Source organism: Anastrepha ludens, chromosome 6 (genome assembly GCF_028408465.1).
Source record: "Anastrepha ludens isolate Willacy chromosome 6, idAnaLude1.1, whole genome shotgun sequence".
NCBI lineage: Eukaryota > Metazoa > Arthropoda > Insecta > Diptera > Tephritidae > Anastrepha > Anastrepha ludens.
The window spans coordinates 49,768,254-49,788,520 of NC_071502.1; the positions used below are offsets into that span (position 1 = coordinate 49,768,254).

Below are 20,267 nucleotides of genomic sequence, written 5' to 3' on the forward strand. Positions count from 1 at the left end.
GGATGGATAGATGGTTGGTTGGCTGGCCTAGTGGTGCTCGCCATGGCTGGTTAATGGTGAGGCGCACGACGAGCACATATACATACGGGTATGTATGTATGTGTATGATATGTAGAGCAATTCGAGCCCAAAGTGCTTGCTGATCGTGCAATGGTCGTGTGTTAACGCTGCTGCTCTGTATGGCGCTGCGGTATTTTACTTTACAATTTTCCAGCTGTGATTTTGCGCTTTTCATTCATTCGCCAACGAGCCACCGAAGTGGCATATAGCACACGCGGAAAAGCACTCATCGCGCGCGCTGAATGCTGATCGAATTGCTAACTTAAGTGATGCACTACAAGCAAATGTACATCCATACAAACATATATACATATGTATATGTATAAATAAATGTGCAGATAGAATGTGCATATATTGTTAATTGAATTAAGGTGAATTAAAATTGCAGGCCTCATGTTGAAGGGAGTGAATGAGTGAACGTGGCGTGGCGCCTAGGATTGTGATTGAGTGCAAAAAGTGGCTGCGCGTGCGCCTGCCAAGTGTAAAAAGTGTAGCGATAATAGTGTTTTTTAATGTATATATTATATATACATATTTTTTTTGAAAAATAAAAAATGATTAAAAAACGATGCATAAAAAATGTGTAACCAAGAATGTTGAAAAAATATTTTGTATTGAACGTAAAATGCTGAATTAGGTTTTTACTTTTGAAATAGTAGCCTCACTGCTAGTTTTCTCCGCAGCGCTACATGGAAAATAAATAGTAATATAAAGAAAAACAAAAAACAAGTACACACATATGGAAATCGTTACGCTTGAGGGCCGCAAGAAGAATATTTTATATGCTTGAAATACAAAATTATTTCCAAAATTAAATTTTTAACCGCTAAATTTGATTTTGGGTTTCTCTTCGGTGTTTTCGTGCCAGTGTACATAGTTTTGTGCAAAACTATTGAAAGTGAATGTGTTGTCCGAAAATGTAAAATTATTTCATATAATATATGTATAATAAGTATATACGAGTATATTATATACCTATAATAAGAATATTAGGCGAAATCAAGTGCTCAGAGCGCTTCTTCGCTTTATTTCGTTGATGAAACTAATATAATTAGAATTATCCGATTTACTTGATTTCCATGATTTTATTGACATTTTCAACGATTGGCCGCTTACCAGAGCGTGGCTCATCCTCGATGGGCATTAATGGAACGGAGTCAAGGGAATCACAGTTTTGCTAATGCATTCGAAATTAGAATATTTTGTGTCTATAAACAGCACTGACCTTTTACGTAGCCTTCTTCAGTTTTGGTGGTACTAAAAAATGTATCGAAGTCTCTCTTTTTTTACTTTCATTTTGGAACGCTGAATGCTGTTCGAAAAGTTGCTTGCGCCCCAAACACAAACTGCCGAAAGAAGTTTTTTAAAGGGAAATATGTATATATACAATATATATGTATAAGTATATATTAATTAGTTTGGGAAAAAAGAAATCAATTATTTTTGCGTGAAATATTTGCACAAATGGCTTTAAATTCTTTTGTGGTCGATCTTTTGCTGCTGGGCGATGCTGCGACTGCTGACTTGCCAGTCAACTTCGATTGTTTCTGTAAGTTTATTGACTTTTTGGACATGATCGAAATTTTTTTAACATCAAAAATGCCTAAACGGAATCGACGAAACCATATTTGCTTGTAATTAGTTGTTGCAGTAGCGGCATCATAAACACCATTCACAATTTCAGCGGCCTGGCTTCAAAGAAAAACTTTAAAATGTACCGAATTTTCTCTTGCTTGACTTCCATTGTTAACACCCTGTAACTCACAACTGAATGGAACAAACAAAAAACAGCAAAATAATATTTTTAGTGTGAAAAGTCACCTGGACAACGAGCATAAACTTTAAATTGTTTGAGCGATATTTTACGAGATCAATACAGCCATCTACCGAGAAAATAATGGATTTCTTTTTCCCTAAGCAAATATATAATTTCCTTTAACTCCGGTTGGAGCGTAGGGCCAGCATCTGGTTTCGGTAATCAATTTATTTCGAAATTATGGGGGATTAGCCCAGGATTCTTAGACCAATGGGAGGGCTGCTACCTTTGATAGCATACTTGGCCTATGGGCATGAGCCGCTTGATACAAGGCAGACCCCCGTTGTATCCACCACCAGCCTGTGGACAGACGCTACATTCTGCCTTGCCGTATAATTGTGTTTTGAGGATTATTCTTAGCTTCGGTGCTCACCCTCGACCTTATCGGCTTGGCAGGAATCGCTCACGGAGGCCATTGTACTTACTGATCCTCCTCATCACGACAAGAGGGGAATCATCAGGTCATACTACACTTTTAAGTCACCGACCTGATGAAATGTATATTAATATAACGGAAAATGTGATTAAATAAAGGCATCTAGAGATACTTCGACTGAAATTTCAAATTTGAAAAAGGCGAGCCAAGAAGCATCGAGTTATTGGTAACTTCGAAAAGGCTCTGGCTAAAAAGCACAAAGCTTAGGAAAGTAAAATAATAGATAGTCAAGGAGAAAAAGAGAGCAGTAACAGAAATAAAAATATCGGATAGAATAGAGGCAGAGTCCTGTGAGAACTTTCAGGTACTTTCAAAAATCTGAAATATCCTACTGGGAGAACGAATACTACTCATTCTCATGACATCGGAACCCAAAATTCGTAGCCTTGCTCTAGCAAAGTGAGGACACACATAAAGAGAATGCTCAGTGCTATTCGCTTTCTCTAAGCAAGACAGCCAAATCGGGTCCTCATGGGTTGTGTCCTGTAATAATACCGGCCATCAAGTGAACTTATTTTCTTCCAAGCTTTAGAAGCAAGTTCCACTGTTTTCTGTTCGGGCTTGTCACAAAACACTTTGCAGTTCTGTAGAGTCCTACACCGGACCATTGCTTTTTATGAAAATTGCATACATATTTGCTGATCAAATTTATGATTCTTACAGAACTGTTTCCTATTACTGGCTCTGGTCCCGGTGGGGTACTCGCTGATCCGCAGTTGCCCAATTCATCGGCAACTTCATTTCCTTGAGCAATGCGGTGTCCTGGAACCCATATACATAAGTACAAGCTTATTCCGCCTCGCACTTGAATTCTTGGACTACTTCTATTTCTATTTCCTATTTTTGTGAACATCCTTTTTCACTTTTTGTGGAAGTTTTGGAAGCATTAAAGTAATTAAAGGTAAATTACTTGATTCATTTTTATATGTACTTTTTATTTCCGCCAATAAATGTAATACCGGCATATATTCTCTTAAGATTTTGCTTCTTTAAGTTCTGAGTCTCTTTGTTGTTTTTTTGTTGAAAGTTATGTGTTTCCACGAAATTTAATTTTCTGCCACATATTTGTGTACATTTATAAACTTTTTATGTAATCTAGAACTTTATTAATTATTTGCCATTAAAAATTAAAAATTAAAAAAATGTGGTATTGCAGCTTACGTCAATAAGAAAAACAAGAAAATGTCAAATTTTTGTTTTTATAAAATCATAAATAGACACCCAAAAAAAATTGTAGTTAGGTTCTAATGCTCCAAAACATAGTTTGGATTCTTGCCCGTTTTTATTTTACGAAGAGTGCAACGCAATAGTTTAATCTCATTAATGAATTTGTTTTTAGGCCACCTGCTTCGACTTTTCGCCTGGTCTTCTCCTTTATTTACAAATATTATTTTCCAAAATTCAAAAAAGTATATATCAAAAATTAAACCAAAAATTAGTTCCAAAAATTGACAAAAACGAATTTCGTAAATTTACAAAATTTAATTTCAAAAATTCAGTATACTGTTTTTTCTTCATAAATTCACAAAATAAAGAACACTCTACTCGTATACATACTGCATCACTAAAGAACAATGGTACTGTTTTCAGTCGGAACTATAAAATTTATTGTATTTTAAACATCCGCCAAAATATACTAGAAAAATATTAAGATTTATGTAGGGTAAATCAAAAGTACCTTCAAAATTCTCATTATTTTGATTAAATTGATTAAGTTTTAAACAGTTTTATGCAAATCTTTTAAGCATAACCTTTTCTATTACCCTCGATGATTTCTTGGAACAAATATTTTTAAAAACTAATTTCATTATTAAAAAACTTGACTTTTCGAGTTACTTTCAAATCGGTGTAGCTCACGTAAATCTTACCATTTTTCGAAATATTTTTTCAAAAGTCATAGAATACATTTAATTTGTAATACCTGTAGAAAAAACTTCAACCTTCTTTTATGAGTTCGCTTAATGTATAGTGTAAAAAAATACTACGCCATCAAAGGATTTATTGTAGGAAGTTTTCAGTGCCTAAAATTTGGATAATGCAATTAAGGAAACATTTTCTTTCATTAAGAGGCGTCATACAAATTAAGAAAAATGCTTTATAAGTTACTTTTACATTACAATAAACAATTACTCAACTAAGAGTTCTAATAATTTATAACTTCTGCTCAAATATGAACGAGACGTTATTAATAAAACGGTCCGCGGATGACATATGGCAAAAATAAATTTTTTGGTTTTTGGTTCATGAGGCAAGTTTTCAACCGATGTACGGCCCTCTTTGAACGATTTGTACCACTGAAAATCACGTGCACGCGATAGAGCAGAGTCCCCATTGGTTGTCTGCTACATTTTTAAGGCGTCTGAAGCCGAAATTTTGTTGGAATAACACAATTTCAAACAAATTCTTTGTTCAACTTGAATTTCCATCGTTAAATTCGAAAAACACACTCGATCTTGACTTGTTTACAGTAGCACAGAAAACAAACTAGGTATGTGCCATATTACGCCGAAATTTGCAATGTAAGCTTATAACAGTCCTACCAAAAAACAAAAAATTTATTTTTGCCATATATCATCCGCGGACCGTTTTATTGATAACGTCTCGTTCATATTTGAGCAGAAGGTATAGAAACACGTAAAGATTTGTTTTGTTCAACAAACGTAAGAATGTGTTTGAACTGAAACTTATGTACCACTGCATTAAAAAAATGTAAGATGCCAGAAGTTTTACTCTACGAGTATTATTCGACAAAATTTTAATTGCGTTGCGTGGGTGCATTCTTTGTTCGATTTCAAAAATTTTCAAAATCATGCCTCAAAGGTCAATTACAGCGCTTATACTAAGTTTCATAAGCACACTACGAGTATTAACTCGAAAAATAAACGGCGACACGCACATTTTCCAAAAATAAAGATGAAAAAAATTAAATTATAAGACAAATAAAATATCGTCTCTTTTTTATACGTAAACGGTTAAGAAGCAAACTGTATTATATATTTGAAGTAACCTCAATCGAGATGAATCATCGTATAACTCTAAATATTTCTATTATAACATGGCTATTAACCACAGGATGGCATAAAAATGAGCAAACTAAAAATTGATATTTTATATTTTTGTATTGAAGTTGACATGAAATGATAACTACAATAAATTTTACTTTAAAAAATGCAACATTCGACGCTCAAAACCTACCGAAGATGTTAATGTATTTACGGTTTCACTTTACGTAACTGAATAAATTCGAAAAAATCTGAAGGGAGATGTGTTCCAATAATGGCAGAAAGAAATTTTTTCTAGAAAAACTTAGGAGAAAAAAACCTAAAGATAAAAAAAATTATTAAAAAAACTTACTTTTTTGTTTTTAAAATTGTTTAACAATTTTTTTTAAAACCATTGTTTTGTTTTAATTTTGAAAAATGAGAAATTGTTTTTTGCCATTTTTGAATGGAGTTAAAACATTTTTTTTTTCCTATTTAAAAGAAATTTTTTTTTAAGTTTTTTGGCGCAAAATTAATCATCCAATTTGGTTTTAGAATAATAATAATAAACGAATTATTTTTATTGATTCAAATCTATATTTTTGCCTTTACGTGCTCCATTGCTGGTCCGTTTGTATAATGCAGCTGTCTAGTGTATTCTCCTTTCTTTTTGATTCGCGCGATAGTCGCGATAGTCGCTTAAACGACTTTAGCCGAGCGTAAAAAAGTGCTCCAGTCGTTTCTTTCTCGTGCTAACCGGTGCCAGTTGCACACCAAGTAAAGCCAAGCCCTTCTCCACCTGATCTTTTCAACGCAGAGGAAGCCTTCTCAATTACCACCAGCTGGTACCACATCGAATACTTTCAGAGCTGAAGCGTTTGTATATACCTATTTGGACGACATGGCCCACCTCCTGAAGCCGCTGGATGTTTATTCGCTGTGCTACGTTTATGAACGTCGTAAAGCTCATAAAGCTTATTGTTTCATCGCCAACGAGTCTCGCCATCACGTACGTGCAAAGGTTCAAAAATCTTCCGCAGAATTCTTCTCCCAAATACTGCAAGGGACGCCTCACCGGATGTTGTCATCGTCCATGCTTATGCATTATACGTTCGCAGAGGCATGATGAGAGGTTTACCGTTGGATTTCAAGGCTGACATTGTTATCGGTGTAAATGCTGGTTCCTAGATAAACTAAGTCTCTTATAACTTCGAAATTATAATTGTCCATAGTTACGTGTGGGTCGATAGGCGGGTACGCCGACCGTTTGCTTGATGAGAGGAGGTACTTCGTTTTGCCCTCGTTCACCAGCAGACTCATCCGCTTTACTTCATTATCCAGTTTGGAAAAGTCAGAACTAACAGCGCGGTTGTTAAGGCCGATGATATCAATATCACTGGCATATGTAACAATTGTACGCTCTTATAAAAAATTGTGCCTGAGCGATTAAGTTCTGTGGCTAGAACGATCTTTTTCAGCATTAGGTTAAAGATGTCTTTGGTTAAAGAAGTATTGAACGACGTCATTTTGCAAAGCCGCATTAGTTTTGCGGGGATACCGAATTCAGACAATTCGGGATGTAGGCAACTGCATTTCGTGCTGTTTAAGGCCGCTTTAAACTCGTCAAATGTATGGTGTAAGTCGATTCTATTTTCATGGGTATTTTCCACGACATGGCGTATTGTAAATATCTGGCCCATTGTAGATTCTCTGCCTTCAAGTGCCAAAATGATTGACGTACAACGCCGCCACTCGCAAAAATTATGAATCTTTCGACAGGGTGGTTAATTTTGCCCCACCTTATATATGTACATGGAGCACGGCACTAGTTCTCCAGTAGACTATACCCATTTGTTAATGTAGGGTATTTTAACACCTTAACACCACAATTGCAAAAGAATGAAAACTTAATATGAGAAACTAAAGAAAAAATGTTTAAATGTGAAAGGTAGATGGAAAATGAAAAACAAGCTAACTAAAACATAATTTAAAGAAAAGCTTTAAAGGAAATTTAATGCGCTGCCATTCAGCAAAGCTTAAGCGAAGTCAGAGCCAGATAGTAACAGCAATAACATGTGTAATAACAGCAAGCCAACGGCAAAATACACATGCATACATACACGTTTATGCATATGCAAGTGTAATAAGAAAGCAACAGTACAACAAACAACAAGCAATCAAGACGATTAATTAGTGCATAAAGTGCGCATAAATAATTGAGATTGCCGTTAAATGAGAAAAGAAAAACTAAAACACACGAGCCATACATTTGTACATACACATATGTGTGTGTGTGTGCACATACATATAACTGTCTTATATTATAACACAATAATATTTACAACCAACTAGCAAATAAATAAAGAATAATATCATTCAAATTGTGTATGCCCATGCATGTGCATGTTTTTGTGTGTGCGAGTTTGTGGAGTGCTACAGTAAATTTCTCTCAGTGCACTCACATGTGATTAGCTGCAGTTAAGCTATGGCAATTCGCTTTCAAACAGTTAACAATTAACTAATACAAACATGTGCCACGATAATCCATCTTTATTTCATTGAATAATGTGCGTGTCTGAAACAGAGTGATTTTTGAATAAATTAAAATGTTTATTTTTCTAATTTCAAATAGCTTTCTTAAATGTAAAAATACGTAGTTAAATGCCATCAATGTAGCTATAAAGAAAAATTAAAAAAAATCTGTTGCAAAAATTTTCTATTTTTAAATGCAAAAAAACAAAAAAATTTTTTTAGCAATTTTGAACAATAGAAATTTTATTACCAGTAATAACAATAATAAAAATACGCATATTAGAGCGAAGCGCAAAATATTTTTTCAAAAGTAGCACCTAACATTCGAAGTCTTAACTTAAGGGGTTAAGGAGCAACGTTTTTTGCTTAAAAGATACTCGAATACTTTAAAAGTGGCATACTCAACGCATTAAGGTGGAAAAAATATTTAAATGCATTCAGTGGAATCGCGGTAACTCGCAAGCTTGATAATTTAAAAATCGCGTTAATTCGTGGCAACGTTCGATGCCTTGGATAACTCATAAAAAATGTATGTCATTTGATCCCCTCTATGATTCGCTTCTTATAAAATGCTTTGTAACTCTGTTGTTGCTCTATATATCGTAATTGACGAAATAGACGAAAAAATCGCAAAGTGACTTTAGCTTTTGGGGCTACCAAATTACTTTTAACTCCAATTCTCAACTCGTAGTTCCACTAATTCCAAAATGGTGATTACTCGTAATATTTTGGGCCCTTGAATAACGTGTTATCGCCATTCCAATGTACTTCTATTTTTTTATATTTTCAATTGTATCACAACTGTTCCCAGTCTGCCGCGCACTATATGGAAAACTGTAGAAAAATGTTTCCTTTAAACTATAAGCTGGGCGTGCCTTCCAAAAGAAGCTACGAGAGTTGTTTGGTCTATCAAGCGGGGGATACGATTATTCATCTCTTAGAAAACTGCCTTGTGCCTGTGTAAAACAGAGTACTATACAATAACTGCGTTGACCTGTTCTACTCCATCTATTACACATAAGCACCGTAGAACATGTCGGCTTAAAATGCTCACCAAGGGCTGGGACACTGTGTCGTAAACTCCAGTGTACCAACTTCGACTTTAATGTCATAGAGAGAGCCCGGCCACTCTTTTCATTCGCACTTGTAAGTGTCATATCTTATCTTCGCGTATCGAAATGGCATGGACTTGGACAATCTTTGGTTTCAACGGGATGATGCACCATGCCACAATCGATATATTGCCTTCCACAATCAGTAATCGTGTTATCACCTGCCCGGTGCTGTCAATTGATCACCTCGGAGCTGCGATTTTACGCCTTTAGATTTCTTCTTTCTTCAATAATATACCGAAAAAAAACCTAGTTTTTGTAATTTTTTTTAACCTCCCTTTATTTGTATTAGCAACGGTAAAATTTTTGGGAAAAAGAAAAAAAATTGCGCAATTAAGTGTATGATCAATGAAATTGATGTGGAAAATTGTAAAAAGAAATATTTCTTATATAAAAAAAAAAAAATAAAAAAAATTTAGTTCCGTCTCTTTTAATATAAGAAAGTTAAATTTTTTTCCAAAGGAAAAAATAACTACTAATTTTGGAAAGCACGAAAGTGATTTTAGTCTCTTGGTTCTTCTAATTTTGTGCCTTACTCGCTTAGCCTAAACAAATTTCTTACAAATCGCTCCTCCTTAATGCATGAGAAGAGCAAATAAGATGCTTTCATATATTCGCTTAATATATTTGAAAGTGTTGTTTGTGGGAGTAATTCTATGCCAGAAGTAAACTCATAAAATGTGTTTAGAGCCAATTTTTGGAATTTCCTATTTGTTTTATTTATTCTATTCTACTTTTATCTATCCTAAAAAAAATATTTTTTATGCATATTTAAAATATGTTAGAAATTTCTCGCGGTGTGGCGAATCAGTTATTAAATTAATATTAATTAAATTAAATATATTTTTTGTATAGAATTACAAAAAAATTTACAGCTTGCTAACTTTGACTAAATATTTATTAATATAAATTAAATTATGATTTTAGTACCTAAGCGCAGAGCTTTTCTACAAAATTTAATAGTAAAAATAAAACAAAATTATAAATTGAGAAAAAAAAAATATATATATATGTATAGAAAAAGGGGGTTTCTGAACAAAAGAATAATAAAAATTAGACTATTATAAAACATAATATTAAAAATAAATTTTTCTAAAGAAATGTAGTAATAAAAATGAAAATAATTTTGAAGGGAGTTGTTTTTAAAAAACAATATAATAATAAAAATAGAAGATTATAAAATAAAATAGTTTTTCTAAATACATTTAATAACAAAAATAAACAAATACAAGTTATAAAGAAAAGCAGCTTTAAAAAAAAAGAATAACAAAATTATATTAAAAAGTAAGTTTAAAAAAAAAGTTGGTATCAAAAATTAAAAATTATGAAGGGGTAGTTTTTCTAAAATATATTGTAATATAACAATAAAAATAAAAAAATTATAAACTATTGGCATTATATAAAAAAAAAAATAATAATAAAAATAAAAAATTATAATTTAAAGTAGTTTTTCTAAAAAAATTAATAGTAACAATATAAAAATGATAAAAAATTGAATAAGAAGCAAAATAAAATAGTTATTAAAACAAAAAAAAAAGAAATACGGTAGTAAAAATAATAAAATTACATAAAAAAGTTTTTCTATAAAAATATAGCAATAAAAATAAAAAATATAAAATAAGTAGTTTATCTAAAATAACATTATAATAAAAATAAAAGTATTATAAAGCAAAGTAGTTTTTCTAAAAAAAATTTATTAATAATAAGAAGAAATGATAAAAAAATTGTAAAATAAAATTAATAAAAAAATTAATAGTAAAAATAAAAAAATTATAAAACGAATTAGTTTAAAAAAGATAACAATAAAAATAATAAAATTATAAAGTAGATTAGTTAAAAAAAAAATTATAATAATACAAATAATGAAATTTTATATTTTTCTTTAAAAATATATTAAAAAAAATAAAAAAAAATTATAAAGTAAAGTAGTTTATCAAAAAAGAATATGATAATAAAAATAAAAGCTTTGCAAAACAAAGTAGTTTTTCTAAAGAAATTTAATACAGGTATCCCTCGTATAACGCGATAGTTACGTTCCAGAAGAATTGCGCGTTATGTAATTCCGCGTTATCTAAAACATAGTTTTCATATAAATTTGGGGGTTATGTTCCAATAGGTTTTTTTTTTTAAATAAAATACATACAAAATAACAGATGCACATATATTTCAACTCAATACTAAAGTTCAGACTTTATAATACAATTAAAAACACAAAACAAAAAATTTGAAAACAAACTAAAACAAATTAAAGGTTTATTAAAAACTTTATTGTTATTCTTCAAACTTCATATGGTAATTAATCTGTTTCACTGTCTTCAAAGATATTTGCACGTGGGCGTTTTGGGGGAGCAATAGCTTCATCAGAAGATATTTCTTCAACATAGTTTTCACTATTGGATAAGGAACTCGTTCTGGGACCTTGTGGTTCTATAATTGCAAAATCTGTTATCAGTTTTTGGTGGGTGGTTTTTTTAAGCTCCTTTTCAATTTCGTAATAAGGTGCTAGATTAATATCTATTCTATCTATCTAAGGCAAAAAAGGGTAATTCCCGGTTTACATTAAAAATACATTACATATTATAAATATGTGTTTACCAGATTTTATAATTATGTATTTTCCCCTTCGCATTATATAAGCCTAAATTTCCCGTTGTACTGAAACCTAATTTTTCCAAATCGCGTTATATCGAAACCGCGTTGTATAAGACCGCGTTATACAAGAGATACCTGTAATAACATTAAAAAAATGATAACAATTTTTTTTAATAAATTTTATTAAAGTTTACCATTACAAAACAAAAGGTCAAGTTAAATAGTTAAAAAAAAATAGCAATAAAAAATAAATCCTTATATCAAAAATACGTTTTTCTTTAAATATGATTTCGAAACTTCTCATATGGAGGTTTTATCGAAACCGAATTGACATAATATTTTGGTCTATTGCAGCCAAAAAAGAAGCAGCGTTAGAAGTAATAATATTGCAGCAAACACTCAAATTTATGCAACAATTATATTAAAATAAAGCAACAATTATTAAAATGACAACAACAATAATAATAAAAAAGAGCAATATAAGTGAAAAATTACTAAAAAGAAAGGAAACTTTACAACAGTAACATTCACAAAATTAAAAACAAAAACAGCACTAGTAGCAAAAACAACAAATTCAATCATAAAGAAAACGCAAATTATCAACTTCGGCCACCATAAAAGTAGCAATTAAACAACACGTTGAACATAGCAAAATCAGCCGACATTTTACAATATAAAATACACAAAAGCAAAGAAACAAAAACCGAAAATCACAAAACGCAAAAAATTCAAGACTCTGCAAAAAGTTTTAGCTGCGCTGTGGAAAAGCGTATGAAAAGTAATAAAAAAACAAAATAGCTAAAATACCGCCAGTCACAATACAACTGGTGTTTGTGTGCGCGCGCACGCCCATCTAGCAGGCTAACCAGTGTAAACAAACGCTAACCCTGCTATGCTCAGGCAACAACACAGAGAGCCTCAACAACAATTGTCTTAAGTGTGGTTTCATTGCAGAAGTGTTTGCCTCTGTCAGCTTGACTTCAACACTGTTCCAGCAGCGTTTCGATCGCGTGGCTAACAGCTCGCTTTTTTATAATATAGTTGGCGGCTATGTTGCCCCCATTTATGCCCAACTCACAAAATACGTCACGCTGAGCGCACGCGTTTCCAACTCCGAACCCCTTTCGTTGACATCAGATTTTGATTTTATTGCGTGGCTTTCGTTTTTCCACGCTTTGTGTTTTCAATTTCTATTTAAATTCCCTTTTTGTGAGTTTTGTTTTGCTGAGAATTTTCAACACCAACGCGTTTTGTACGGCGGCAATAGCCATAGCCATAGCCACAGTTACAGAGCCATCACAGCCGCTGTTTAGAGCGTCGACGACGACGACGACGACGACGAAGATGATGATGTGCTCACCTAGTGGCTTCGTTTTGATTTTAATTACAACTTTAATTTGGAATTGTTTGCATTTTGGTTGTGCAGTGCGCAATCACAACGACAACGCCAACAGCAATAAAAACGAAACCACCAGCAATTACAGTGGTTCGTACATTAGCACAGCGAGCCACAATCATGATGCGGCCGATCGTCGCTTTGCAGATGGTCTTGATGTAAATGATAGTGGGAGTAGTAGCAGCAGTAGAAACAGTAGCAACAGTAGTACGAGCACCTACCACTTTTCCAGCGGCGGCAATGCGGCTACTAATCCCAACAACAATGCCGCTGTTGGCGGTCGCCGCTTGCACATTGATATCACGCGGAAGCATAGCGTTCATCTGAACGGTGTCGAGGTAAGTTCTGATTGTTTCCTGATTTGTACTTTTGTGGGTCAGCAGTTTATTTTGGTAAAACAATAAGAACAACTGTGGGCAATATAGTTTTGTCTTGTTTCGCTTTGAGGTCAATGGAAATGCAAAAGAATGGCATATCTCTGAATCTCATACGATAGTCGTACTCAAAATAGGTCAGTATCAAGTGCATACATACATACATACTTATACATATGAACTCTTCTGATTTCTTAGTTTTATTCTATGTAATTATGAATGGTATTGTAGTCAGTGTAATGCTATAAGTTTTAAAAATTTGGTATATATACTTATATCATATTGTCTTATTTTTTGCACATATGCATGTATGTACGAGGTGTGTTCAAAAAATAAGGTGAATTTTCAAATTTCGCGGGCTACGTTCATTCGACTTATTTTTAATGGAGATTTGTAGAATTTTTATAAATCAGGTACAAAGTTTGAAATTTTGATTTATATGACATTTATTTCAAAATAAATTTTATTTTTATAAATATATTAAAAAGCCGAAGAAAAGTGGTCCAAATAGGTCAAGTAGTTGTGGCACTATACTTTTTAATTAACTCCATTGGAATCTACGCATTGAAAAGAGGGTAAGCAAGGCCAATATAGCTTTCTACTCCTGCAAATCTATATTTGGCAAAAAATGGAGACTGAAGGCCAAGGATCGTTCTTTGGATGTACAACGTAGTGGTTCTGCCAATTTTAACGTTCGAATGCCTAGTTTGGTGAGAAGCTTTTCGGAAGGGCTATAATATCACTAAACTGGTTTGCGTGCAAAGGACTGGCTGTATTGGCATCTCCGGAGCATTTATAACTTGAATGTCGTCTTACACTTACTTCTTATCAATTTCTACGTTATTTCCATCGCTGCTCAGAGGCAATGTCTCAAGGGACATGGTAGTATTTTCAGGCAGTTAACACCGCATTTCTCTGAACTTCGTACAGATCTTTCTATTTGCAAATTGGAGTTTGAGGGGCGTACCTGGGCAATCGCTCCAAGTAGGCAGGATTGGAATGAAAGGAAAGTATGTACCGATACTGGTACCTCTGTCTTCACTGACGGATCCAAGAGGGAAGCAGGGGGTTTCCTTAAATTAGTCACTTTATCTACTTATATTTCCTTAAAACTCCCGCTAGTGTGTTTCAGGCAGAAGCCTTTGCGATCCTGTAATTATGCATAACACTTAGGGAACGTGGCAGCTGGGAAGATCCAAACTCCTTTAGTAAGGAGGAGATCAAATCTTTTAGGTGTGCAGGTAGCATTTCTCTTATCTGGATTTCAGGACATGACAATATAGATGAAGTTGACATTACTGATGAGCTTGCCAGGAAGGGGTTAATTGAATTGGTCTCAGTGATCGAACTAACTGCTAACTGTGAAGTAAACTCTTCCATCAAAGGGACAACTCAATCATTTATGACTGTACGCATATCCCAATAATAAATACTGTGCGAAGACGTCATAGACGTAAATTTGAATAATCTGTGAATACTTTAAAGCAGATATCGCCCTCACGGAATCACCATTGGAGTAAATTTTTTAGTATACCTTCTAAATGGTTGAATTAGGTGAGAGGACCTCAACTATGCACCAAATTTGCAAATTTTGTAGCTCTTGTTGATTCTGAGGAATCAGTAAGTATTCGTACAAGTACATAAACTTTATCAAAAAAGTCCTTGAAGTTGATCAATAAACGTGTCCCCTTCAGAATAGGTCGCTTCTGGAATTTGGCTAACAAACAACTCTATTAACGATTTTAGTGTTTGCCTGTATGCAAAAAAAAAAAAAAATTAAAACCATGTCCAAAATACTTGAATCTCTTGACATGGAATAGCTCAGGTGCCCCATTAATTTTTGTTCACAGAATAAATTTAGAGAATCCCACCTTCGAAAGTAAAAATTATTCATAGAGCCAAGAGCTCCCGGTGGCTTACCATTGCCTGCCTTAAGGCCATCGGTTTAGTTTATTTTGAAGTTAACTTTCTTTAATTATGATCAGAGTAAGAGACGTCTTATTTTTCAAAATATATGAACATAGTTTGAAAGAGACTCATGTTTGACTTAATGTTCCAAAATTTTGTGCGCGTATTCAGTCCCGAGTCCTTATTTACACATTAATTCACACTCTCGGGTTGTTCGAGCTAAAGTCAAACAAGTAAATGGCGGCCGCCGTAGCCGAATGGATTGGTGCGTGACTATCATTCGGAATTCAGAGAGGACGTAGTGAAAGACCAAAATGAAGAAAAAAGTTTTCTAATAGCGGCCGGAGGAGCTCGGCCAAACATCTAAAAAGGGTGTACGCGCCAATTATATATATATAATATATATAAATGGTGATACCTTTCCTGATTGATCAAAAATTCTGCCAAGACTACACCGCCGCTGAGAAAAAATTGACTGTGAAGGGATTGACTTCAAAGATTCCTCTTTTCATAGGTATATTTTTCTAGCGTCTCAGTAGCCTCTGCACAACCACATAATACAAAACTAATTCCAGCCGGTCGTCGATAGGTTCCTACAATGGACGCAATTTCGTTTTCGGGTTCATTTACATTTATTTTGACCAAACTTCTATTTCGACCGCCGAATTTGTGTCTTTGGAAAAGGCGGAAGAGACTCAAGAAGCTACATTGCAGAAAGATGATGGATTACAAGGCGTTGCCCATTCGAAGCAAAATTGTGAGATTAGCTTCGGCTGTCATGACTTCAGATATTCGGCATCAAAATTCACATCCCCACTAATTTCACACGTATCTTACGAAGTATACTTTTTTTTCAGATTTTGTCAACCTTTGTTATAAACAAACCGTTTTTATAACACCGATTACGTCAGCAAATCAGCGTATCCCTTCAAAATTGCTGAGAGCCACACCTACCGAATTCTCTCTACTGTGCTTTCTCCGCCACTGTCCTGATATTTGATTTCATGTAGAAAGAATTTTCAGCTTTCTACAAAAATTTAGAGGAATGAAGTCCGTGAATACTATTAAAAAAAAACATGCTGGAAATGTCTTGAAAATATTTTAATGTCCAAAAAGTAATTTCTAGGTTCTGTTGCTTATAAAACGAAGTTTAAAAAAAAAATACATCCACTTTTGTAGATTGCCTAACGTTTTACTGTGAGGATTATTTCGTTATGAAAGTAACAGTTACTTCGCTTTTTACAATCGCTTAATTACTTGCGCTTTTCTTTATTAGCCCTATACAATGAAAACTTGCAAGACATACACTTAGATGTGTACGTATGTATGCACGCATGTATTTGTGTATTGCACTCTGCATAAAATGAAATGCCTCTGTGAAGTCATTTGAAATTTTTTAATCATTTCTAGCTCACCCACAAGCAGCGGTTTCTGTTTGTTTGTTTGTTTTCTTGGCGGCTCTGCACAAATTTTCACGCTTTTCGACCGAACTGACGTAATTTATGTAAATACTAGCAGAGAAAATTAAAAAAATGCAATAAAATGATTTTTTCTTTTGTTTCCCTTTTATTAATGATTGTTATTATTTCTTGTGTTGGGTAACATCTTCCCAAAAAATGAGTAGCGAAAAAATGGGTGCATTGTGCTATAACAAAGTTTGCAATAAGTTTGGAAAAATAACAAAACAAAAAAAAAAAACTCCAGCAGAAACAGTGGTTGATGTATGAAAGGTGCTTTTTGAATAAATGAAATCATATTTACGATGTTATGAAAGCATATAAACGTTTATGGCTTCAGTTATATAAAGTGAGGGGAGCAATTAATTAATTTTTATATCACTTAATAAAAGCGAATTTGGGTGTTTTTCTTTTGAGAAACATATGCTTTTGTTTTTTGAGATATTAGTTTTCATGCTTTGATTCATGCGCTTAAATATTTTCCCTAGCTAGTTGCAGAAACCAAAAAAAAAAATCCGTGACTTTCTTCATCCCATCTTAAATGAAAAAATATATTTGCAGATAGCTTTTGAATCAAATTTTGGCTTTCGACTTGGAAACATTACTTACAGTAACACTCAATTTGACAGCTCGTTTGTTCTCATGTGTGTCATTCGAGTCAGGCCTCATGATTACAACTATTTTCTTAAGAGCGTAGCGCAGATGAGAGTTTTATATTATCAAATCAAGTGTTGTCCAAATCACGCGAACTTGCAGACAACTGATCCACATTTCAAATAAACCTGCATCTTTCCGTTTACTCTTAATACAAAATAATGAAAAGCAAAACTAACTAATTTAAATTAATATATTTTTTTTTTTACGACATGAGAACAACAATATTCTCAGTGATGCAAATCTTTCGAACCTACGCACCATCGAATGGTAGTCACGCGCCAACCCATCGGCTACGGCGGACTTAATATACATACATTAGGAAATATAAATTGGCGCTTATTCTTTTTTTTTTAAATCTGTATGGGGTTAGGTGATGATTTTCAATAATTTTTGTTTTGCTAGTCAGTTTCTTTATTTTACAAAAATAAAAACAAAACGTTAATACAGCAATTTCCAAAAAAATTGGAGAAGTTATCACTGTTTGTGTGGAGTTCGTTTCTCTAGAGGTCCCTTGCGGTGATTATCATAATCCCTCGAGAATCATCTAAAATCAATTGGACAAAATAAATTAGTTTTATTAATAGATAATCTTGTGTCTGATCGAAGCTTTTTCAAAATTAACAATATGGCGGCCTCAGGAAATATTTGTCAGACTTTCGAGAAAAAACCGACCATTAATTGTTTAAAAAAAATCGAAATTAAAACAAAAAAATTCTTCGATCAGGCACGAGTTTTTTTATGTTTCTCAAAAGCAGTACACATTTGATTGAAACCTACCAAGCGGTTTTTAAGTTACAGTGATCACCAGTTCAAAAAACAAAGTTTTGCTATCGATTTGTGTAGAGTTATACAAATTATTTAATTACTTACGCTGTGCCATCTATCCCTGGGCCATATAATAGTTCTTCAGCCGTCATAGCAGCTTCCAAAATTTACTTTGATTAATGATTTAGCATTAATCTGTTTTCATAGTCTGTAAGAAATACTGTATTTTTAGACTATTCATTGAATTAAATAAATAAATTAAATAAAAATAACGATTTGCTGTTGCCTAGGTAACGTTCTACCTTCTCGAGTGTTATCGTTAGCGCGCTTATCTACCACTTTCGTATGTGCAGCATCCATTTTTTTAGCATACGAACGCTCCGGAGCGTCCGAGCGCCGTTAATTGCCATTGTTAATTGTTTAATAACTCGAAGAGTATTTGTCGAATTTACTTCAAATTTTCTCACAATATCAATTAAGATATTATACTTTAAGAAAATGTAAAAAAAGAAAATCCAATTTTGTAAATTACTCTCAAGTCATCCTTAACTTCAATAACGAAGAAAACAATTTTGTGTCGACAATTGACATGAGGCGTACTTCCACTTGAGTAAAATCTTTGTTTTTGGGGCCTTGAAAGTCCATGTGTGATGTAGGAAGAACCATTACATCCTCTCATTGTCACTGTGTGGTGCTGCGTTTACGCGGCAGGATTGTATCGTATTTTTCTGACGACGTCATCGGCCATACGGTCACTGTTATTACTGGGGCGAATGCTACTTCTTACTGCGGAAAGTGGATGAGCGGGGCCGTTCTGGCGATTTGATATGACCAGCAAGATCGCCCGATTTAATTATGTGATTCTTCTCACTTTGGGCTACTTGAAGTCGTGGGCTTATGCTGACAAGCCTCAGACAATCGCAGTCCTTAATGCTAACATTTATTACCGAACATCTTGCGGAATGTTTTGAAAAATGCGATAAAACGGGCACACATATGTATCGACATGACGGATATTATCGTTCCACTGAACAAAAGAAATTGGAAAGGACCAAATAAGGGACCAGAAATCAAAATCATTTTTGTTTATTTAGTAAAAACTTTATTCAAAAATAAGCAACTGGATGTCTAACAGAAATTCTAAACAGCAAAATATCATTCGTCTGTGAACATAACCTTGGTCCAATCACGATTAAAATTTTCGTTTGTCCATACTAATCGTTTTTGAATATGCGCTTCAGTCAAAAAATATTTTCTTTTTGACGAAAGCTTTTGCTTCGCTTGCCTTAGACTTGAGTTAGGATTTTATACGAATAAACTTGCAATGGCTTTGCCATCGCTTCCTGAGGTTGCTTTGGTGAAACCTCTGCTGGGCTTATCGTCGACGTTGCCATCAACCTTGAATTTATGATTTCACTTTCTTACAAAGTGACTTGACTTTTTTAAGTATGATACTTAGCGGCCTTGGTTGTAGCCATTCTCGGACCTTTGCGATGACTGTTTTGAAGGTATCGAATCTCTTTTGATTGGGGGCAGAGAAGAGAGAGCTTACTTTCTCCTCAGTGAAGTTGTGCAGGTGATCCCTTCTGAACTTATACAATCTTTGCTTTTCGTTTCGAAGTGTCTTTTCAACGGAGTATCCTCATCTAGGTGTACAGCATCGCGAAACCATTACATCGCCAAAACTCGAGCTCATATATTTTACTATTCCATTTTCTTTAGTACTCGCCGTCCATGTGAACAGAACCATAGATCTTACGTAGCATAGTTCGCTCTTTGCACGAAACTCAAGAATTTATTACTACAAAAAAGTTATTTGGAGCCTACTTTTTCTTTTCATCAATTGAGCACTACAGCCTAACCATTTATGAATTCTTTCAATTGCTACAATGGAATTTTCCAAAAAAGCAAAGAAATTTGGAATCATACAGATACACCTGTATAAACCTTTTTTCTTGTCGTTAGTTTAAATTAGTAAAATTCCTCTGCATACAGCGAATCTCTGAAGCATAGCAAACGTGCGCACGCGTCATGAACAATTTAATGAAAAGCGTCATATGAAAAAATGTTAGAAAAATTGGATTAAAGAATTGTTCTCGGTTTTCTCAAATAAAAAAGTTGAAAACGTGAACTAAATGTGAACAGAAATGGAACAAAACCTCTGCTGGAGTTGACGAAGGT

At 33.7% G+C, this 20,267-nt stretch overlaps 1 protein-coding gene across 1 annotated transcript in view; it reads left to right on the forward strand.

Moving 5' to 3' along the window:
- The first annotated feature begins 258 nt into the window (after positions 1-258).
- LOC128866853 (uncharacterized) overlaps positions 259-20,267 on the forward strand; it is a 94,058-nt gene continuing 74,049 nt past the window's right edge. Inside the window, exons 1-2 of the mRNA XM_054107867.1 lie at positions 259-431; positions 11,884-13,263. Of these exons, the coding sequence (XP_053963842.1) occupies positions 12,874-13,263 (390 nt within the window). The 5' untranslated portion in view covers positions 259-431; positions 11,884-12,873. The remainder of the gene's footprint in view (positions 432-11,883; positions 13,264-20,267) is intronic.